A 24,021-nucleotide genomic window follows, 5' to 3' on the forward strand; every position below is an offset into this window, starting at 1 on the left:
AGTTGGGGGGGGTAGAGAGAGGGAGGGAGAAGCAGACTCCTCGCTTTGCAAGGAGCCCGTTGCGGGACTCGATCCCAGGATCCTGGGATCATGACCTGAGCCAAAGGCAGATGCTTAACTGACTGAGCCAACCAGGTGCCCCTAAACTGATTTTTTTCAAATGGTCACTTTTCTCTTTCTCCTTGTTTCCCTGTAGAAGGTACCAAAGAGCCTGTTGGAAGTCTTAAAAGTCCCAATATTGCCAATAACATGCAGACTTTACCACAGCATTTAGAAGAAGTAAGTCAATAAATAGTGGATAATGTTATTTAATTATACTTAAGTGTTTTTAATTAATCATCCAACCAAGGCTGTTATCTTTTTAAAAGTACACTGTGGGTTGTAGAGAATAGCCAGACCATGTAGCATTTTTCTTTCACTGAAATTCTATCATTAGTAAGATGTCTAATAATTTCAGGCAGTGAAATTTTTATTTCATAAACTGCTATGGTAAATTAACTTAAGAGGAATAGAAGTATTCTATATTCAAAATGTATAATTTAGCTGTAGTAGGCAGTTTTTGCACATATATCACTTTTATGCATTATTTGTTTTCTCAAAACTGTGTACTGCATTTTCAGTTGGAACACAGACATTTCTAATTACTGAAAAAATTCCTTCAAGAGGGGTTAGTTTTTCCTGTTTATAATTGTTTTCAGAATGTACTTATTAATCAGGTAGTGATGGGTATATGTAATTTACAGGGTATTTTTAAATGTAGTGTAAATAATTCCAGTGACATCATTTGTCTTTGTGTTTTAATATGCTCAGTTGCTCAGGGTGATGGGCTGAAGTCAATTCACACAGTTAAAAATCTGATCAGAGCAGCACTGGGAATTCATTTAATGCTTGGTTTCTCACTTGCTTTTAGACTGTTGTTACTCCAGGTGAGTGGTTAATGTGAAACTCAGGACATCTAAGACAGTAATACCTATTTATATGACACCTTTTCTTTTTGGCTACTGTTAATTTTAACAGCGTTCCACAGGAGAGGTTCAGTGTCCAAGGGAAGAACCACTGAAGACATGTATGGAGAAAAAATCAACTGAACAGAAATGGTAAGGGGGAAAAAAGTAAGGAAGTGATTGTTACTGCCAGCTGGGATTCATTTGATGAAGATGTTATTTTTCTCATAATTGACAGTATCTATTTCATGGTGATATTGTGTTCCTAGTGAAATTTAACTTTGTAGCAGCGGTAAATGATAATCTTTAGTAAATGTTATAGACTTCTAAATCTTGGTACAGTGAAATAAGTAATGATACCGAAAATATTTGCCTTTTGTTCTCCCATCACTATCAGCCTTATCAAAGTAAAATATAGCTGTAAATAGACCATAGTTTATTCAGCTGCTAATTAGGGATACACTTTGTCATACTAATTCCATTTTTATTGGATCAAATAAAGGGCCATTATGAATCACAGTATGTATGTATAATTGTTCACTGTTACGGTGTGATTACTGCACAGTATAGGGCTGTTCTGCTGGCTAACATATTATTGCTTCAAGGAGAGTTGAAGGCAGTTTTAATCTGTTGCAGGTGGGATATGATTTCTTAATTTTTAGAATTTTTGAAGTTTTAGAATTTTAGAACTACCTTGGATAAGAGAGCAACATAATTAGGTTTTCTTTCTGTTCTCAATATACAAATTTTGTTCATTTCTTTGAATAGTTAACAAAAAATATATTTTAAATATGATGTGCCTTTACAAATAGATAATTCTATTAATAAAAGACCAGTCTTTACAGTTTTAAATATAATAAGGACTCTGTGGTGTTTTTGAACAAAGTGTCTGCTTCTGGCATAGGTGGAATTTGAGGTCCCAGCCAACTTCACTTCCCCATTTTAGATTCTTTTATTTCTGCTGGGAAGTCAGCAGTGTTCAAGTTACATGTTCAGTCATCCAGACATATTCTTTGCTTTTTGTTTGAGTCTGTTACTAATTGCTATGGAGACAAATATAAACAGATTGTAATTATGAGCTAAGCATTATAGAGGACTAAAGAATGTTTAGACTCTTAGATAGCTGAGCATTAGATCACCTGTACCTTAGGAAATGTGAAGAATATCTTCCTAATTACTTATTAATCTTTAATTATAGTATGATCGAAGCCTTTTCAAATCCTGAACATGCTGTTCCTTATTCATTTTGTGTAGATGCAAGTTCAGAAATTCCTAGGTAAGAATTTTTGTGTACTCTACCATTTAGATATAATCCTAATTTTACAAGTAGATAAGAGAATGAAATGATGCCTACTGTGTCATTTTGAAATAATTCTAAATGTTTTGACTAAAAACTAAGAGTAAAATGGGCGCCTGGGTGCCTCAGTCGTTAAGCGTCTGCCTTTGGCTCAGGGCGTGATCCTGGAGTCTTGGGATCGAGCCCCACATCAGGCTCTGCTGGGAGTCTGCTTCTTCCTCTCCCACTCCCCCTGCCTGTGTTCCCTCTCTCGCTGGCTGTCTCTCTCTCTGTCAAATAAATAAATAAAATCTTACAAAAAAAATAAAATAAAATCTAAGAGTAAAATGAAAGCAAAACGAAGCATTAAAAGAGCAATGTAGGTACTCATTTCTGACACCTTTAAGTTTATTATTGGAAGATTACAGGAGCCATTCTAGAATAGTCTTTTCTGAAAAAAAGTATAGTTGACCCTTGGACAGTACGGGTTTGAGTCACTTGGGTCCCCTTACACACAAAATTTTCTCGATAAAAACAGTTTGGTTCTGTAAATGTATTTTTTCTTCCTTATGACTTTCTTAATAACACTTTCTTTTCTCTAGCTTGCTTTATTGTAAGAATGTAGTATGCAACACACATAACATACAAAATATGTTAATCGACTGTTTATGCTATAGTAGGGTTTCTGGTCATCAGTAGGCTATGAGTAGTTAAGTTTTTGAGGAGTCAGGTTATATGTGGATTTTCGACTGCATGAGCGTTAAGCCCCCAACCCCCTTGTTGTTCAAGGGTCAACTGTAGTGGATATATTACTTAAAGTTGCTTATTTTAAGCCTCTAACAGATTTCTAGTAGCATATGAAATGCTTTTAATTCTCTCATAGAACAGATTCATCCAGTTCTGTCTTTTGAACTTCTTTGACAGAGATTGAACAGTGTGTTTAGTATTTAGAAATCTTGCTGAAATAGGATAACATAGCATAGCCTTATGTTAGAAGAATTCTCCATTATTGGACTTTATCTCATTGCTACTTGTTGGAAACTAAGTCCAATAAAGTTGCTTTAAGATAGGTGAGTTGGGGGGGCTCCTTCCACTCAGGTCATGATCTCAGGGTCCTGGGATCAACCCCATGTCGGGCTGTCTGCACAGCAGGGGGTCTGCTTCTCCCCCTCTCTCTGCCCCTCCCCTTGCTTGTGCTTTCTCTCTCTCTCTCAAATAAATTAATAAAAGCTTTTTAAAAAATTTTTAAAAAGATTTTATCTATTTGACAGAGAGAGAGAGAGAGAATGAGCACAAGCAGGGGGAGCGGGTGAGGGAAGATACAGGCTCCCGGCTGAGCAGGGTGCCTGATGTGGGGCTTGATTCCAGGAACCTGGGATCATGACCTGAGCCGAAAGCAGAGGCTTAACCAACTGAGCCACCCAGGTGCCCCAATAAAATCTTAAAAAAAAAATAGGCAAGTCAGTTGTGGATTTGCCAAACAAAGTTTTGTTATTGAGCTTATAGTATTACATGTTTGATTAAAGGCAAATATTATAGCCGAAAGGGAATGAATGTAAACCCAAATAATCCAAGTGTGATTTAATATATTCTTTTCTTTTTAGAGATGATGATCAATTTATCTGGATATAATAATGCCTGCTCCCTTATTTAGTTTGTAAAATCAATTTGCTTAGAAAACATTTGTGTCATCCCCAATCATTTTATTTAAAAAGACCAAAAACTTATTTTGATCTTTAATTTTTATTCCTATGTAAGCATTTTTTTGTTAGGGTTTAATTGTAGATATAAACTTTGTGATTTGTTTGGAAATACAATGTTCATAATACTGTTGTTTCACATTTGATGATGATCAACAGGAGTTTGCGCTTTCCATCTTAGAATTAAACATTTTTTTAACCCATAGTTTCTCTAGTTTTCTTAACTCCATTCTGGATCATTAAATTTAGTAACAAAAAATATTCTTAGTATAACTCTTCAGAATAATGGCATAGGTTTCAAAGTCAGATGCTTGCAGGGACCAGACGAGTCAAATAAACGTGTGGACTGTTCTGGGTTGTAACACCATAGGGAGGGGACCATGGCTGACTAGACATTACATCTCCCTTAATAAAATAGCATTCACATATGCGCTGTGCTGATGACAAATGTGTTTGGTGGCTGGGACTACAGAGTGATAGGCTTTAGGGTTTAAATTTCCTGAAAACTTCCAGAAAGCCTTTAGAAAAGGTGAGATCAAAATATTCAGATTGTAGACATCTGATTTGGTTTTTTCTTGATTGTGTTTTTTTATATATATGCTTCTACCTAGTGCACAGATTTCTGCATTGAAAGATAAATCTTCCTCAGTTCCACCTTCCGGATCAAATGGAGTCAGTGTTGCTTCACAAACACCTGTGCCAACACTTCAGCCGACCCAGAGAAATGAACCCAGGGCTCAACTGCCAGATTCTTCAGATTCTCTTAGGCACATGCTCCAAGATGAAATGTTTAAATTAGTTCAGGTAAGCACATTTCCCTATAAACAAGTAAATTTACATGTATGATTTATATGTTAGGATTTTAAATTGTGAACAAACTTTTAGAAATGGGCAAGTTGAAATTAAATTGTAGGGTTGGTTTCTCTTCTTTGGGCACTCTTCATTTGTTATTCAGAGTTTCCTAACTCAAGGGCCTAGAGTGCAGGCTGAGCTACCTACTTCTCACAATGACTTCTTACACCTGAGCTCTTTGGGATGCGGAGCTGCTCACAAAAGTCAGGTGGGTGACAATCAAATCAGACCAGCAGATTCTAGTTCAGAGGTATCCAAAGTTTTTTTTTTTAAACAGTCTTTGGAGATGTGTCATGAAAAAAGTTGCTGTGGCTGATGTCAAAGAGGTTGCAGCCTATGTTCTCCTCTAGGATTTTGGTGGATTCCGTCTCACATCGAGGTCTTTCATCCATTTGGAGTTGATCTTTGTGTATGGTGTGAGAGAGTGGTCAAGTTTCATTCTTTTGCATATAGCTGTCCAATTTTCCCAGCACCATTTATTGAAGAGACTGTCTTTTTTCCACTGGATGTTTTTTCCTGCTTTGTCAAAGATTAGTTGCCCATAGAGCCGAGGGTCCATTTCTGGGTTCTCTATTCCGTTCCATTGGTCTGTGTGTCTGTTTTTGTGCTAGTACCATGCTGTCTTTGTGATCACAGCTTTGTAGTAAAGCTTGAAATCCGGCAACGTGATGCCCCCAGCTTTGTTTTTCCTTTTCAACAATTCCTTGGCGATTCGGGGCCTTTTCTGGTTCCACACAAATTTAAGGGCTGTTTGTTCCAGTTCTTTGAAAAATGTCATCAGTATTTTGATCGGGATGGCATTGAAAGTGTAGATTGCTCTGGGTAGCATAGACATTTTAACTATGTTTATTTTTCCGATCCATGAGCATGGAATATTTTTCCATCTTTTTGTGTCTTCTTCAGTGTCTTTCAAGAGTGATTTGTAGTTTCTAGAATATAGATCCTTTACGTCTCTGGTTAAGTTAATTCTGAGATAACGTATGATTTTTGGCGCTATTGTAAATGGGATGGATTCCCTAATTTCTCTTTCTTCAGTCTCATTGTTCGTGTATAGAAATGCGACTGATTTCTGAGCATTGATTTTGTATCCCGCCACATTACTGAATTGCTCTATAAGTTCTAGTAGTTTAGGGGTGGAGTATTTTGGGTTTTCTATATAGAGTATCACGTCATCTGCGAACAGAGACAGTTTGACTTCTTTGCTGATTTGAATACCTTTGATCCCTTTTTGTTGTCTGATTGCTGTTGTAAGGACTTCTAGTACTATGTTGAATAATAATGGCGAGAATGGGCATCCTTGTTGTGTTCCTGATCTTAAGGGAAAGACTTCCAGCTTTTCCCCATTGAGAATGATATTTGCTGTAAGTTTTTCATAGATGGTTTTTTTTTTGAAATTGAGGAATGTACCCTCTATCCCTACACTCTGAAGTGTTTTAATCAGGAAAGGATGCTGTATTTTGTCAAATGCTTTTTCTGCATCAATTGAGAGGATCGTTTGGTTCTTGACTCTTTTCTTGTTGATATGATCTATCACACTGATCGATTTGTGAATGTTGAACCATCCATGCGTCCCAGGGATGAATCCCACTTGGTCACGATGGATAATCCTTTTAATGTACTGTTGGATCCTATTAGCTAGGATCTTGTTGAGGATTTTGGCGTCCATATTCATTAGGGAAATCAGTCTGTAATTCTCCTTTCTGATGGGGTCTTTGCCTGGTTTGGGGACCAAGGTAATACTGGCTTCATAGAATGAGTTTGGTAGTTTTCCTTCTTTTTCTATTTTTTGAAACAGCTTCAGGAGAATAGGTATTATTTCTTCTTTGAATGTTTGGTAGAATTCCCTGGGGAATCCGTCAGGCCCTGGACTCTTATTTTTTGGGAGGTTTTTGATCACTGCTTCAATCTCTTCATAATTAATCAGTCTGTTTAAATAATCAGTTTCTTCCTGTTTCAGTCTTGGTAGTTTATAGGTTTCCAGGAAGCCATCCATTTCTTCCAGGTTGTTTAATTTATTGGCATAAAGCTGTTGATAAAAGTTTCTAATGATCCTTCCTATTTCATTGGTGTTGGTTGTGACCTCTCCCCTTTCATTCATACTTTTATTAATTTGGGTCCTTTCTCTATTCTTTTGAATAAGTCTGGCCAGTGGCTTATCGATCTTATTTATTCTTTCAAAGAACCAGCTTCTAGTTCTGTCAATCTGCTCTACTGTGCTCCTGGTTTCTAATTCATTGATCTCTGCTCTAATCTTGATCAACTGCTTTCTCGTGCGTGGGTTAGGCCTGTTCTTCTGTTCCATCTCCAGCTTCTTGAGGTGAGAATATAAAAAGTGCATTTTTAATTTTCCATTCTTTTGAGTGAGGCTTGGATGGCTATGTATTTTTCCCCTTTTTTCATGACACATCTCCAAAGGCAAGAGAAACAAAAGAAAAAATGAACTTGTGGGACTTCATCAAGATAAAAGGCTTCTGCACAGCCAAGGAAACAGTCAAAAAAACTAAGAGGCAGCCCACGGAATGGGAGAAGATATTTGCAAATGACACTACAGATAAAAGATTAGTATCCAAGATCTACAAAGAACTTCTCAAACTCAATACACGTGAAACAAATAATCAAATCAAAAAATGGGCAGAAGATATGAACAGACACTTTTCCAATGAAGACGTACAAATGGCTAACAGACAAATGAAAAAATGTTCAAAATCATTAGCCATCAGGGAAATTCAAATCAAAACCACCTTGAGATACCACCTTACGCCAGTTAGAATGGCAAAATTTGACAAGGCAGGAAGCAACAAATGTTGGAGAGGATGTGGAGAAAGGGGATCCCTCTTACATTGTTGGTGGGAATGCAAGTTGGTACAGCCACTTTGGAAAACAGTGTGAAGATTCCTTAAAAAGTTAAAAATTGAGCTACCCTATGATCCAGCCATTGCACTACTGGGTGTTTACCCCAAAGATACAGATGTAGTGAAGAGAAGGGCCATATGCACCCCAATGTTCATAGCAGCATTGTCCACAATAGCCAAATTGTGGAAGGAGCCGAGATGTCCTTCAACAGATGACTGGATTAAGAAGTTGTGGTCCATATATACAATGGAATATTACTCAGCCATCAAAAAGAACGATTTCTCAATATTTGCTGCAACATGGATGGCACTGGAGGAGATAATGCTAAGCGAAATAAGTGAAGCAGAGAAAGACAATTATCATATGGTTTCACTCATTTATGGAACATAAGAAGTAGAAAGATCGGTAGGAGAAGGAAGGGGGGGTAAAAAGGGGGAATAAAGCATGAGAGACTATGGACTCTGGGAAACAAACTGAGGGCTTCAGAGGGGAGCGGGGTGGGGGATCGGGATAGGCTGGTGATGGGTAGTAAGGAGGGCACGTATTACATGGTGCAATGCGTGTTATACGCAAGTAATGAATCATGGAACTTTACATCAAAAAGTAGCGATGTACTGTATGGTGACTAACATAACATAAAAAATTTTTATAAAAAAAAAACACAGTCTGTCACATCATATTTCTTATTTTCAAACAATTTTGGCTTGTTTTGAAATTGTCAGCTGTGTTTTAAAGTACTGTTCACTTTGAATTTTGTCATCTTTTTCTCAATTTGTTATCCTTTTCTTTACCAACAATTTTAAGTTATTTCCCTTTTCTATTTTATTTCTTAAACATTAATTTCCCTCAAATTTAATGTAGTCTACACTCACTTCCATATCCTTTTATGTGATATAATGTACCATTTTTATACTGATGTTTGGCACTAATTTTCTTCTTGAGCTAAGGGCCGTGATGAGAATACTTTTTCAGCATGTCTCATTGTCTCATGAAACTTTCTGAAACTGACTTTATCTTGATTTTTCCCAGTCCCTTTTTCCCTTTTCCATTTAGCAGCATTAACTATTCTACCAGCTTAAAATTTTGGAAGCATTTCTGAAAGTTTTTTTTGGATTACCAAGGGTCTTTGCTGATAGCTGCCCTGTATATTTAACAAATTCTCCAGATAATTCTGATGCATACAAAGGATTAAGAATCACTGTCTTAGAGAGACATGTTTGCCTATTTTTCAGTACCTATATCCAGAGTTCTGTGCCCTCCTGCTTCTTTTGCCCACACTGTGAGTCTGTACAGCACTGCTATTTCCATAGCTAGAGCCAGAACTTCGTACCTCCCTTGTCTTATATATGCACTCCTAGGGCATTCTTCCTCAGATGCTGTTTTAATACTGTTACTTTCCTGTTTTAAAGTGTTCAGTAGATTTCAGATACCAATTTGTACAATATGAAATCAGTCTTGTTTTAAAAATAGTAAAAGGAAATACACTATAAATCTCAGTATTAGTTATCTTTGAGGATAGGATAATGAGTGATTTTTATTATCTTTTTCGTGTTTCTCTGGTTTTTTTTTTTCTGTAATAAGCATTTTTTTTTTTTTTAATAATTTGAAGGGAACTTACATTTTTTAACCTGAAGTGTTTCCCTACTGGTATGTTTCACTAAATGCAAATTCTTCGGTAGGGCTTGAAAGACCCACCACCAGCTTTTACCTGCCCTCTTTTCCCATTGTACTCTGATAAGTCCAGTGGTTCTCAAAGTATGGTCCCTGGATCAGTAGCATCAGCATCACTTAGATGTTAGAAATATAAATTTTCAGGCCCCATCCCAGACCTATTGAAATCTGAAACTCTGGGGATGGGGTTCAGCAAAGAGTGCTTTCACAAGTTCTCCAGGTGATTCTGATTGCATGCTCAAGTTTGGGGGCTGCTATTAATTTCCTGTTCCATCCAAGCCAGTGTTTATTCTAGTGGTTCCCATGCTTTTCCACACATTGAAACACCTTGTCATCTTAAAAAATACTAGTCCTGGCTTCCATCCCCAGACATTGTGATTTTATTGGCATGGATGTGGTCTGGACATAGGGATTTTTAAATGCTTCTCGAGTGATTCTAACGTGCCCCAGTCTGTCGACCACTGGTGCATGCCTTTGCCTTTTACCTCGTCAGCCTTTCCAGGGGAATTCCTCAACTCTTCACCTATTTGCTAATCTTTGCTTTTTTCTTTCCTGAAAACCTGATCACAACACCCTCATTTTAGGGCTTCTTTAATTAGCCTCATTTCATCAGATCACTCCTTTATGATCTCTGGGATGTTTATGTAAACAGCTTTATAGATAGTCCCAAGTCTCATTATGAGTTTATTTTTCCAGTTGACAGCTCCTTGAAAACAGGAAGGTATTCTTTTTTCCTTTTTAAAAAAATCTCTCCCAGCTCTGCTTCCTGCTCAGCATTCATGGGTCTGACAGATATTAAGACAAAAGTATGACTGTTGTGGAATACTCAGATGATTGTTGTTGATTCTTTAGATTTTTTCACTATATTTTTAAAATGTTTAATTTTTATTTCATTCTAGCTGCAACAGATCAACTTCATGAGCCTAATGCAAATAGTAGGATCGTCCGTTACTAACCTCCCGGATATACATCCACTTCTACAGCAGCCTCAGCCTGTGCCTTTGGTGGGAAGTCAAGTATCAAACCCCACAAGAGGGTGTAGTGATGTTGATGACACCAGTGGAAATTTTAAGGAAAGATCTTTTATTAAACCACAGTCCATGGGAGAGTACACGACAGAGCCTGGCAAGAAGAGTCCACACTGCCATAAAGGAATTGTGCAGTCTGATCAAGATAGTAATGGACATTTACAGGTAATACATTTAAAGATACCATTAAAGTTGTTCTAGTAGTTCAGTTGTTGGCTTCTTGTTATTTGAGCAAATGACTTTTTGGCAGTTACTACATTCCACCCCCTCCAAAACATTGAACATCATGTCTAAACTTACGTAATAGCTTTTTTTTTCTCTTCCAGAATGTACCACATGGGAGTATTCCTGTATGTCAGTTACAAGGTATGCCTCCCAATACAGGATTAACTCCAGCATCTCAAAGCTTACCAACCACTGCACTGTCTCCGGCTCCTGCTGGAAATACTCCCCTCCACCTTTTGTCTCCATCTGCTGCCATTCCAAAGACACCTAGACTTATCCCAGCTGCAAAAACTTTCAGACTTGGTGATGGTTTTCCTTTGCTTCAGTTTCAGCCTAAGCACGAATTTAAGTCCTTTTCCTTCCATACAGGAAATGTTCCACAAGTTCCCTTCAGGCTCCTGCCACAGCCAAGAGAGGCTTGGGGATTTTCTGATTCCTTCCAGCCTCCTTCGCCACAGAGAACAATGCACACTACTTCAGTGTCCCATTTGAATTTGAGCCACTATAATACGGAAGCCATAAAAAAAGCAGTTGAGCAGAAGAAATGGGCAGAAACTGTAATTACAGAAATCCCTAAGCATGTGAACTTGGATCAGTATGTTGGTCAAGAAAACTTGACACCTCAACAGGACTCTTCAGTATTTAGAAAACCAGGAAAACTACTTGATGTTAAGCCAGGGCCCCTTGAGATATCTCCTCAGAATTCCTTCGGACTTCCATTATTGCACCTGCAACTTAAACCTCCTTATGTATTTTCCTCTGCCTCAAGAGCATCAGTAGCAATTCCCTCAGTACCTGCCAGAACTGTAGCAGAAGAAAGAAAATACCCGAGACTGTCATTACTTCATTCATGCCTATTCCCAGAAAATACGGTAATGATTTTTGCAGTGATGCAAAAGCAGTCCTGCATTTTTCATACCATAAATACTACACATAAAAGCTCTTACGCATTTCTTTTTAAAAATTAATGCTTCTAAAAAAATTAAAAATAAATAAAAATAATGCTTCTGTTATTGGAAATAAGATATAAAATTCCTGTTTAAAATGGTAATTAGGTATTTTAAAACTTTTTAGGTCTGTCTTGTACACCAATACTAGAATTCATGAGACTTTTTCATAGCTATTTCTTCTAAGTAAAATGACCAGTATTCTTGTTCATGTGGGTCAGGGTGTGTGTGTGTGTGTGTGTGTGTGTGTGTGTGTGTGTTGAGAGAAAGGGAGGGCACGTGTGTGTGTACACATGCATTATTTAATGTTCTTAGTAATTGTGCCGTGATTGCCTTCAAATCCGTTATAGTGTAAAATTGTTAAATAGACCCAGGTCTATAAATAGTTTGTCTATATATTTAAAAAATGGTGTATTTTTAAAGTACTTAAAAAGGTTGAATCTTTATAAACCCACAGAATCCTCTTTAAAGTTGTAAACTTTGATTTATGAAATCTAAATTGTTGAGGCTCTAGTTTTGTAAGTCAGTAGTACCATCTTAGGAAGGTAATTGAATAATTCATGCTCTGGTGCACTTTTAATTTTAAGATTTGAAAATAGAATTGGGAAAAGAAATGATCATTCTCTAGAGGAAGTACTTATGCCTTCTTTTATTCTGAACATATTATGAACAGAAAAGAAAGGATTAAAGGTATGGAAAAGTAGACATTTTGAGAGGGATTTTAAAGAGATGTTCTTATTAGAACGGTATAGTGAAGTTACATCACCTGATGTCAGTATTTATCAACATACTGCTAATCTGTGCCATGCATAATCTCTACTTCTCTGTATCCTCCCTGTTTGAAAGAATTTTAAGTCAAATGTTAGACATTATGTATTTTATTTATAATTATAAGGAAGATTTTTAATATAGAAAAGAAATTAAGATTAGGACTTCTAGTTTAGTTTCTGAAATAAGATGACTCAGTTGGAATTTCTAGGCCTCTAAAATCATTTATTCTTTAAGTCTGGATTCTCATCTTATCAGGCCAACTCAGTTTGTTAACTTGACATGTTTTATCTCTTGCACATTTTTATTTAATTTAAACAAACGCTTTTCTCAATTTTTATTAACATGTTACATAATCGAGGTTTGTAATTTTTAATTATTATGCTTTATTTCTTTTAGTACAAAAACCCACAACTTATTCCAATTGAAAACCTCATTGCATTCAAACAAAGCCAAGAGAAACTAACACATAATTTATTTGAACAAGGCGATTCTGGACACCTTCGGCTTCTAAATGTCAAAATAGAACCATCTGAAGTGAGACAAGAAAAGGACAGTAAAAAAAGGCAAGTATTAAGTGAAATTTTATATTGAGAATATCAGTTACCTGCAAATGTATTATTAGTTTAAATATCATAGTTATGGGGCGCCTGGGTGGCGCAGTCGTTAAGCGTCTGCCTTCGGCTCAGGGCGTGATCCTAGTGTTCTGGGATCGAGCCCCACATCAGGCTCCTCCACTGGGAGCCTGCTTCTTCCTCTCCCATTCCCCCTGCTTGTGTTCCCTCTCTCGCTGGCTGTCTCTCTCTCTGTCAAATAAGTAAATAAAATCTTAAAAAAAAAAAATCATAGTTATAAAGGTGAAAGTTACTGGTTCAGCCTCCCAGCCTATACACAATTGCATATTCGGTTTTCTAATCAAGTGTCATGCATTTGAACACATCTTGTGATGAGGAAAATTCTGTATTGTGAGAGAGAAATATTTTTTTCCATTTTATTAAGGAATTCTTTACTGGAATTCATAGGCTGGAAGATTCTTTTATATTTTTCTGTTACATTATGAGCAGTTTTCTTTTGTAGGACAAATATTTGGTATCTCATACAATATACCGTGTACTATCTAATGCACTGAAGTAATATTGTTATTCATCTTACCCTATCCTCCAGATTCTCACATAAGAAGCAGGAGGATAAGTGATGTGAATTGTTTCAGGACACTAAGAAACATGCATGTAAAAAGCAAGGTTGTGACTTCTGATGAAGAGCATTCATAGTGTTTTACTCATAATGGGTATTCAAAAATGTATTGACTGGTAGCTTACTACTGAGTCTAGAAAATACTATCAGAGTTACACATTTAGGGTCACCTGGGTGGCTCAGTCAGTTGGGCGTCTGCCTTCAGTTCAGGTCATGATCTCAGGATCCTGAGATTGAGCCCCACGTGTCAGGCTTCCTGCTCAGCAGGGGGTCTGCTTCTCCCTCTGCCTCTGCCCCTCCCCCTGCTCATGTTATCTCTCTCTCTCTCTCAAATAAATAAATAAAATTAAAAAAAAAAAAAAGAAAGAATTTCACATTTATCAGACCCTAAAATCTCCTACTGGTGCTCTTTCCAGAAATGGTTCCTTCCTTCTATCTTTTTCAGGTATTCCCTTGTCAAAGTAAGTCTTCTCCTTAACTTTTTGGTCCCTCTTTCCTCCTTGCTGGGATTCCACTGAGGTGACTTAAGTGTCCTTAACTTCTTCAAAAGGGTGACTGGAGGGATCCCATAGGCCTTCTGGGGTCAGTTCAGAGTCTGCAGAAAAGAGAGTTTGAAAATTACCTAAAACGTGTGACTCTGACCTGAGAGTCCAGTGACTAACACAGACAAGTCAATTCAGTAGTAGAGGAACTAAAATAACTTTCATGTGTCCCTGACATTTGCTTCTATTTGCTTGAATTCTTTCTATCAAAGTATCTTGCTAATTTAATTATATGCTGTTGAAAATAATTTATTGGCATAATTTTGATAACTGTCTCCCTATATTGCATGATATAAGTGAAAAACTGATGTTACTAAAATAGTAACATGTTTTATTCTCTTGTTTTTAACAGACAAAGACGACGAGCTGAGAAAGAGCTGCAAGAAAAAAGATCAGAGAAATTAAAGAGAAAACCAAGTGTGGCTTTCCACCCAGGGGGTTCCCTTGTGAATGATAATGATTCAGAAATAGTCATGAAACCCAAGGTACAGAAACAGTAGTATACATACCTCCCTGGTCTGCATGTACAAAAAGTTGGGGATGTCTTTGTGGTTTATCTAGTTTTCTGATTGCTGGAAGCTTCTGATTCTGAGCAGGAGAATCTTTACATCATTAAGTACATAACCCCTGCTGCATTCCTCCATGGAGTAGTGGACATATAGTTGCAAATGTGAAGAGCAAGTTTTTTATTTACCTGCCTGTGTGACTTTTTTATATTTGAAATCACTCCTTGCTTTTTTCTGTGACATCTTAATGCATGTCATATATGTTCTTTGGGTTACTCCTTTTATAGTTTGACCTCTTTTTAGATGCCTCCAGCATTTCCCACACACGGGTTTGTTAAGTAACCTCTATATTGAAATCAGATCTTTTCAAACATTCCTTCTAAGTTTGGTGACTATTTACCTATTTTTGCAACAAATAAAATCAACACAAACAGTTTTGTTTTCAAGGATTTTTTAAAAGCACACTTCAGTAAGCCTCAAGAGCTTGTCTGGAGGCACTTAGTCCCATTGTTGAGTCCATGAGCAGTTCTGCTAGGGTGGGGGGACTATTCGGGTGTTAAAGCTACTCTGCAGGGAGAAGTGCACACTGTAACTTAGTAACTGCAGTAAGTTAGTAATGTTCCTTTTTAGTGCTTGGTTTGTGAGTTTTGTGAATTTCTTTGTGGAGTTACTTTGATAGAGTAAATAAGTATTTCTTGAATGGATTCAAGCCTATACATAAACGTTCAAGAATCCTCTTAGGTATTGAATTTTTTTTTTTTTTTTCAAAATAATGAATGTCTTTGAGTTGCAATCAGAGATTGATCATTTGGGGATTCATTTAGGAGCAACAAGAACATCCTGCTTCCCAGCCTTTGGATGACTTCAGTATTCCTTTTGGTATGTATAAGCATGGTTAATGTAGTGTCTCAGTTCAAAATTAAGATCAGTTTTCTAGAATTATGTATGTAAAAATGAGACTAAATTATTTTCATTTTATCTTTGACAAAATGGAGTGTGTGTGTGTGTGTGTGTTTTGATGTGTTATCTGGTAGAGCAGTGTTTGACAAACTGTGGCCCACAGGCCAGATCCAGACCATGCCTGTTTTTGTAAATCAAAAAATTTTTAAGGATTTATTTATTTATTTTACAGAGAGAGAGAGAGCGAGCGTGTGTGCGCATGAGTAGGGGGAGGGGCAGAGGCAGGGGGAGAAGGAGGGAGAATCTCAAGTTAACTGCCCTCTGAGCGTGGAGCCTGAGATGGTGCTTGATCTCATGACCCGAGCCGAAACCAAGAGTCAGAGGCTCAGTGACTGTGCCACCCAGGCGCCCCTTTGTAAATCAAGTTTTATCGAGACAGAGTTATGCCCATTTATTTACACATTGTTTCTGACAGATTTTGCACTGCAGCAGGGTTCACTTGTTGCAAGAGGAACCATAGTCTGCAAAGCCTAAAATCTTTATTGCCTGGCCCTTTACAGAAAAAAATTGCTGATCCCTATAGTAGAACAGCACAATTAATTAGAATCTCAGTTAAGGTACTGATATATAAGGCCTGAATGGAAATTATGGAAGAACATGCCTGTTGAATTCATCATACAAAATACATGCACATTAAAGTAAGGAATCAATTCAGAAAAAAGAGTGCTTGTTTATAAGATGGGGAATTCTTTTCTTTCTCTAGTTGGTCAGTTGATTTCTTGCCGCCGAATGCATGTGTTCCCCAAGACTTTCTCTTCAGTAATTTTCATACACATGTACACAAATACTCTCATGACTTCAGCTCTTAAATTTTTTTGATGACACTCAAATACACATCTACCCTCTCTCGTCTTTCTTTTCTTTTTTTTTTTTTTCAAAGATTTTATTTATTTATTTGACAGAGACAGAGACAGCCAGCAAGAGAGGGAACACAAGGAGGGGGAGTGGGAGAGGAAGAAGCAGGCTCATAGCAGAGGAGCCTGATGTGGGGCTCGATCCCAGAACACCGGGATCACGCCCTGAGCCGAAGGCAGATGCTTAACCGCTGTGCTACCCAGGCGCCCCTCGTCTTTCTTTTCTGCTTTCATCTTAGATTTAAGATGTCCAAATTTTATTTTATTTTATTTTTTTGAAGATTTTATTTATTTGAGGGAGAGAGAGAGCGAGCATGAGTGGCAGGGGTGGGGCGTCAGAGGGGCAGAGGGAGAAGCAGACTCCCCACTGAGCAGGGAACCCTCGAAGAGCTGGTTCCCAGGACCCTGGGATCATGACCTGAGCCAAAGGCAGCCACTTAACTGACTGAGCCACCCAGGTGCCCCAACATGTCCAAATTTTAAACTGACATCTTGCTATTAGTGATATCACCATTCTCTTGACTGGTCAAGATTTTTACCTTGAAAGTTACCCTTGCTTTATCCCTTACCTTTGTTACACCCTTCCTTCACTTATTCCTTGATCTGGTCCTCCCTCCCTCCCTTCTCTCTCTCTTTCTTTCTTTCAAAATTTTATTTATTTATTTATTTGAGAGAGAGTGAATGAGAGAGAGCATAAGCAGGGGTGGGGGGTGGAGAGGAGAGGCGGAGGGAGAAGCAGACTCCCCACTGAGCAGGGAGCCCAATGTGGGGCTCGATCCCAGGACCCTGGGATCATGACCTGAGTTGAAGGCAGACACTTAACCTACTGAGCCACCCAGGTGCCCCCCTCCCTCCCTTTCTGGGTGCCACTGCCCTGCATCAAACCTCTGTATGCCTAAACCAAGCAGTTTTTTCCCTAGCTGACCTGCTTAGCTTTTGTCTCTCAGCTTCCTAACCCATCTGGTATTCTTTCCCACTTACTTATCTTAAAACATTCTTAACAGTGTTTTGTTTTGTTTTTTTGCTTTGTGAAGGTAATACATGTTCACTGGAGAAAATTTAGATAATACAAATAAGGAATAGGAAGAATATTAAACTCTTCTCCCCCCCAAAAATGAAAGTCTCCCATAATTTTTCTGTCTAGAGATAGCCAGTGTTAATATTCTTCCAAGGTTTATTTTTTAAATATCTCCACTCATATATATCTGTAAATACAAATATGTATCTGTATTTACAGTCATATATATATATCTGTATTTACAGATATATATGTATTTATATACATTTGTATAAATTTATATTTTATTAATGATTATATTTTAATAATCATGTTAAGAAATGCTTGATATAAATTTGTATTTTTATTTATTATTTATTTCATATATATATAAAGAGTATCTCTTCTACTTGTTTATACCTTGCTTGTTTTTACATACTAGTGTTAAGGTAAATATCTTCCCGTATCACTAGATATTCTTGTACAATGTCATTTTTAATGACTGCATAGTATTTCAGTGGATGTGGGTTGTGTCATTTCAAGCAACAGTAATTCTCCAATTCTCTGACACCAACTGATGTCCTATAATTCAATTCAATTCTGACAGTAATCTGGAGTTAGCACAGATACCACAGATTAATGGCTTAGGCCCAAAAGACCACTTCAGATATCAGCTACAAATGGAGTCCCCATAAACCTGCACTTTTGCCCAGTCAACTACACATTCAGGGATTCCCATGACTCACCGTCCAGGTTTACTAATTTGCTACGGTGATTTTAGAACTCAGAGAAGTGCTTTACTTATGATTACAGTTGTATTATAAAGGATACAATTCAGGAATAGCCAAATGGAAGAGATGCATAAAGGAAGGTATGGGGGTTGAGGGCACAGAATTTCCACACCCTCTCTGGGTATGCCACATGCCCAGCACATCCCCTTGCTCATCAACCCAGAAACCCCGTTCGCCTCACTGTTTCAGGATTTTTATTGACATTTCATTATATAGGCGTGATTGTTTACATCTTTAGCCATTGATGATTGAACTACATCTCCAGCTGCTCTCCGTTCCCCAGAGGTGGGGGTGGGGTGAGGCTGATGATAGTTCTAACCCTCTGATCATGTGGTTTGTTCCTCTGGTGACCAGCACCTATCCTGAAGCTATCTAGGGGGCCTGTCAAGAGTCACCTCATTAGCATAAACTCAGATATGATCAAAAGGGGCACATTATGAATAACAACGGAAATTACTGAGGAAATTCCAAAGATTTAAGGAACTCTGTGTTTAGAACCAAAGATGAAGACCAAATATATGTATATTTTATTATACTATAATGTGTCATAATTGAAAATCTCTTATGCTACTTAGTTGTCCTGGATGATCTCCCAGGAAAATCCACATCTTTTTTTTTTTTTTTTTTTAAAGATTTTATTTACTTATTTGACAGAGATAGAGACAGCCAGCGAGAGAGGGAACACAAGCAGGGGGAGTGGGAGAGGAAGAAGCAGGCTCATAGCGGAGGAGCCTGACGTGGGGCTCGATCCCATAACGCCGGGATCACGCCCTGAGCCGAAGGCAGATGCTTAACCGCTGTGCCACCCAGGCGCCCCGGAAAATCCACATCTAAACCTAAACTCCCATAATAGACTTTGGACTTGGATTCTACTTGCTGCTGAACTTTTCCACGTAGGTGGAAATTACCTCAAGTGCAGCATGTGCAGTCCGAATTTGTTGTCTCTCCCCCAGCAGCTGTTTTTTTCTCCTCATTCTCCATCCCCATTAGTGTCACCGCCAACTCAACCCCAAAACATAGGGTATCTGAATTCTGCCTTCCCCCACCTTCTCATCTAGTCAGTAACCAGGTCTTGTCTCTTTTACAGCCTTTGTAATTTGTAAATTTATCATCTCTCCTCCATTTTCCACCATTACTGGAGTACGGATCTGAACTGTTGTAACAGCCTTATCTGTCTGAAGCCACTCGAACCTGCTTTCCCTACACTGGCTGGGGTGGTTTTTCTAGAACATCAGTCTGACCATATCATTTTCTTGTTTAACATTTTCTACTGGATCTTCATCAGCCAGAAGAACATCTAGGTTTCTGGGCTGGACATACAGGATCCTCCACAATTTCAGTTTTGATTTCACTGAGCTGCCTTTGAGAGTTAACGTAGGCAGCACCTCATTCAGAAAGTCAATTTTGATAACATCTTGGCACCGCATACCTCACCTCCCTTGAGTTAGGTACTCTGCTTTTGGACTCCAGGTAAAATGTTGGCTTCTCAGTGATTGCTTTCAATGTTTTGTTGTTATATTTAAGAAATGCTACAAGAGGATATTAATACTTCAGCTGGATTGCACTTCATGGCCTCTGTGAGAAAGAAAGCTGTAGAGTGTCAGGATGCAAGTACAAATACAGACCCAGGTAAAATGCTATTTTATTTTAATTTTTAAAATTCATATTTTTTTGCAACATTTAATATATCTGGGCTTTTTCTTCACAACAGTGATTTAGCGTGAATTTTAAGTGATAGTAGTTACTCATCCCAGGTTCTTATCCTCGACCCTAGTATGTACTTTACAAATTTTAAACTTTAAATTTTAAATTGAATTTATGATAACTTAATTAAAACATAATAGAAATTTTTGTTCAAAATACCATAGACTACATCCTAAATCAGTAGAAATAATGTTTTGAATTTGGGTTCTCTATGCCATTAATTGCCTTCACTGGATTTCATGCCTAAGATGGAGAAGCCTGGAGCTATGGCTGGTGAAGTGGAGTTAGGAAGAGGGCTAGATTGGGTTGGTGTGGGAAGGGCGTATGTAACTGTGTCCAGAAAGTTGAAGGAACTGTTTGGAATTTTGCCTGACAAACTTCCTCATTCATGTAAGTGCTCTGACCTTTGTGTTATAGAAATTCTTTTCTATGATCTTAGGAAACAGTTGCTTTTAACTGTGTTCAGAACCTTCAAGTGCTTTTTTAAACCTCTGATTTTGTATTATTTTAAAATAGTATTTATTGATATGGTTTCAAAATACTATATGATCATTATAGAATATTTGGGTAATGTAGCAAAGCTATGAAGAAGATGAAATTATCATACCACTTAGAAGTAATATTTTTAAAAAAGATTTTAGAGGGGGGGCAGAGGGAGAGGAACTCAAGCAGACCCTGTGCTGAGTGCGGAGCGCAATGTGGGGCTTGATCCCACGACCCCAAGATCACAACCCAAGCCAAAACCAAGAGTTGGACACTTAACCAGCAGCACCACCCAGGTGCCCCTAGAAGTAACATTTGATGATTTTTCTTTCAATCTTCCTTTGCACGTTTTACATAGTCTGATACAGTATATAGTACAAGTGTCTTCCCTCATTATCTGAACTTTAATCTTCCAAATATTACTGCTGTCTTCCCTGAGAATTTAACCCTTCATGGGTCCAAGTGTTTGTTTTTTGCTTAGCTACCTTTGGACATTCTCCAGTTAGACTGTCTCTTTAACATATTATTTCGTTATTTATTTACATAGTATAGTTTATACATATATATTGTGTATATATGTATATAACATATACATCATAGTATATACTTACATGATAGTATAGTATTTATTTATATTATACTATATGTTTACTTACATTATAGTATATGTTTGCAGTAGAGTATCAGTATTCTATCTGCTATGGTCAGTATTATTGCATATGCACATAAACTAATGGGTTAAATGAATGTTAATTAAGAAGTGATGTTTAAAATGCTTTATATTTAATAATCCTTGATGCACAGCTATTTAGATGTTTAAGAATTGTTTAATGTTTGGGGGTATTAGATGGGCTGGGCTGCGGCACCTTTTCTCCCCCATTTAAAAAATCTCTTGGTATCTGTGCAGCACGTTTATTAAGAATAGATTGGATTTGGATAACAGAATTTACCTGTATTTTATATCCTTTGCTTTTCACTTTGATTTTTGCTTATGCCATACGTTTCCCCGTGTCATCAAAAAGTACTTTGTAAGCATATTCCTTCTTCCAGCTGTGTCATAAAATATTTACCTAATTCTTTTATTGTTGAATGCATTAGGTGGTTTCCAGTATTTTTCTCATATAAGTAAAGTTTCAATGAGTATCTTCTCACATATGAGCCTTTGTTTTGGTCATCACTGTGATTTAGGTAATTCTTTTATCTTTACCCATCTAATAGGTCATAAAAAGGCATCTCACTTTTTAGTTTTTGTTTCTATCTGAATGAGGTTAAGCCTGTGGAAGATGTTTTTTGATGTAAATGGTGCATATCCATTTGAGAAAGCCTTGGAGGTACTTTACTGCTAGATGGTCTTCTAGAATTGGCAGCCTGTTTGCTAGAAGTCTGTTATTATCCAGGTAGTCAGGCTAAATAATAATAAAATGAATAGTGATAAATGAATAGTAGTAAATATGAATAATAATAAAATCAGAAATTATCATTAATTTTTAAAAATTAAATTCTTAAGGTGTCAATCTACTACCTTTAATACACAATATCTAAAAATCTGCATTCATATATTTTTTTCTGTTTGTGAAATTCTTTTTCTGTTTTCTTTTTTTGCCTCAAATCTTCGAACTGACTACAAGATAAAAAAGATACTTCTCAAGAAGTTGTTTCTGAATGTTGTAAAAATCAACAAATCATTTCTTCTGTATCAGGTGTGCTTTTTTTTCTTTTTTTCCCAGAATAGCATTACTAGTTAAAGATTATGTTTTTGTGATGCCAAAACAAGAGTTACCACCATCCCTAAAAAAGCAATAAAACCCATCAATTGATTCAATAGAGATAGAATGATAATTTAAGTATTTTCACTTTCCTTTTTCCTAGTTTTTGGGTTGTCATATGGTTTAAATTCAGGCCTTGGTACCAAGTTTCCAGCATTCAATATAACAAGAAGTTATATTTTGCATATGAACTTTGAAAGTAATATTCTATTAAAAATAAGATGCTAGGAAGTAAAACTAAAGTCCTAGGACAAAAGGCACAGAGTTAGACCATTTGCTGACCTATTGTGACAGGCTTCTTTATTGTACTTTTGAATAAGAAGTTAATGACTTTTGTAAAATTTAGATGTTTAACATTTTTTAAATGGTAAAATTTAGCTATGGGCTCTGTGAATGTACTGGAAACTACTGAATACTGAGTTGTGCCATTTTTATTTTGTTTTATTTCATTTCATTATTCTATTCTATTCTATTCTATTCTATTGATTCTATTCTATTCTATTCTATTCTATTCTATTTTAGAGAGAGAGTACACGCCCAAACAGGGGATAGGGAGGGGCAAATGGAAGGGGAGAGAGAGAATGTTAAGCAGGCTCCATGCCCAGTGTGGAGCCCAATTTAGGGCTTGATCTCATGACCCTGAGATTATAACCTGAGCAGAAATCAAAAATGAGATGCTTAACCAGCTGAGCCACCGAGGCACTCCTGAATTGTGCCCTTTTAAAGGATGTAAATTATATCTCAATAAAGCTGTTAAAACAAATGAATAATAAGAAAAAGGGTTGACAGTAAAAATCAAATTAGTATAGGTTAATTTCCTAAACTAACATGACTTAATATATCTGAAATGGAAATAGGAAGTTACAGCATTTCCTTTCTTTCTTCCTTCCTTCCTTCCTTCCTTCCTTCCTTCCTTCCTTCCTTCCTTCCTTCCTTCCCTTTCCTTTCCTTTCCTTTCCTTTCCTTTCCTTTCCTTTCCTTTCCTTTCCTTTCCTTTCCTTCCTTTCTTTCCTCAACATGGGGCCTGAGCTCACAATCCTGAGACCAAAACCTGAGCTGAAATCAAGAGTCGACACTTAACCAACTGAGCCACCCAGGAAATTACAGCATTTTCTTGACACGACTTAGATACTTTATTATCCTTGTGAATCTTTTACATGAAAAAAGCAATAATCAGTCTCTATTCAACTATGAGTTACTCTAGAGTAAATTGCCTTTAGAATTGAATAGAATTTATTTATACCTGTGAAACTTCTACTTAGATTTTTTTAAGATTTTATTTTTAAGTAATCTCTTAACCCAAAGTGGGGCCCAAACTCAGAATCCCGAGATCAAGAGCCACACACTCCCTTGACTGAGCAAGCTAGGCACCCCCTACTTAGATCTTTAACAAAAAAAATTTGTATGTTATTTGTTGCTAACTTGTTATAATGCTAATGACTCAGAGCTTATTTACAGATTTTTTTTTTTATATTACTGATTTTTCTTTTCTTAATTTTCAGAACATGAACCTTTGAATGTTCCTCAAATGTTGGCTCCCGATGTATGTCTAAATCTCAGACTTCCCACTGAAATATCAGAGAAACCTGTGTCACCTTCACCATCTGATCTGGTACTAAATTTGGTATTGCCATTCAGCGGTTATAATAATACATTTGCTAAAATTTATTATGGTCATGTGCATTATTGAATTGTATAGATGAAATGAGGCTAAAATGGGATCTATGTAGCTTTGTTGGAAAGATCAAAAAATTGAGATTTAAATATTATGCCCCAACGTATTGTAAACTAAGACCATAACACATACTTCCTGGAGCTTTCCCTAAGTTAGACTCATTTAAGCTCTTCTTACCTTTAGAAATAAATAAATAAGGGTGCATATGTATATACATATATACACACACAGTTTTTTTTTTCTTTTTCCTTTTGTTTTTAATAGGGGTGAAGGGTACAGACTGGC

General features: G+C 37.0%; 1 protein-coding gene across 1 annotated transcript in view; it reads left to right on the forward strand.

The window, feature by feature from the left end:
• CPLANE1 (ciliogenesis and planar polarity effector 1) overlaps positions 1-24,021 on the forward strand; it is a 130,693-nt gene that overhangs the window by 66,071 nt on the left and 40,601 nt on the right. The window contains exons 28-39 of the mRNA XM_040630494.1: positions 197-279; positions 1,018-1,097; positions 2,143-2,220; positions 4,532-4,724; positions 10,196-10,489; positions 10,651-11,421; positions 12,664-12,830; positions 14,353-14,485; positions 15,331-15,385; positions 19,633-19,737; positions 21,924-21,995; positions 23,564-23,685. Of these exons, the coding sequence (XP_040486428.1) occupies positions 197-279; positions 1,018-1,097; positions 2,143-2,220; positions 4,532-4,724; positions 10,196-10,489; positions 10,651-11,421; positions 12,664-12,830; positions 14,353-14,485; positions 15,331-15,385; positions 19,633-19,737; positions 21,924-21,995; positions 23,564-23,685 (2,153 nt within the window). The remainder of the gene's footprint in view (positions 1-196; positions 280-1,017; positions 1,098-2,142; positions 2,221-4,531; positions 4,725-10,195; positions 10,490-10,650; positions 11,422-12,663; positions 12,831-14,352; positions 14,486-15,330; positions 15,386-19,632; positions 19,738-21,923; positions 21,996-23,563; positions 23,686-24,021) is intronic.

The sequence above is a fragment of the Ursus maritimus genome, unplaced genomic scaffold (assembly GCF_017311325.1).
Source record: "Ursus maritimus isolate PB19 unplaced genomic scaffold, ASM1731132v1 scaffold_15, whole genome shotgun sequence".
Lineage (NCBI taxonomy): Eukaryota > Metazoa > Chordata > Mammalia > Carnivora > Ursidae > Ursus > Ursus maritimus.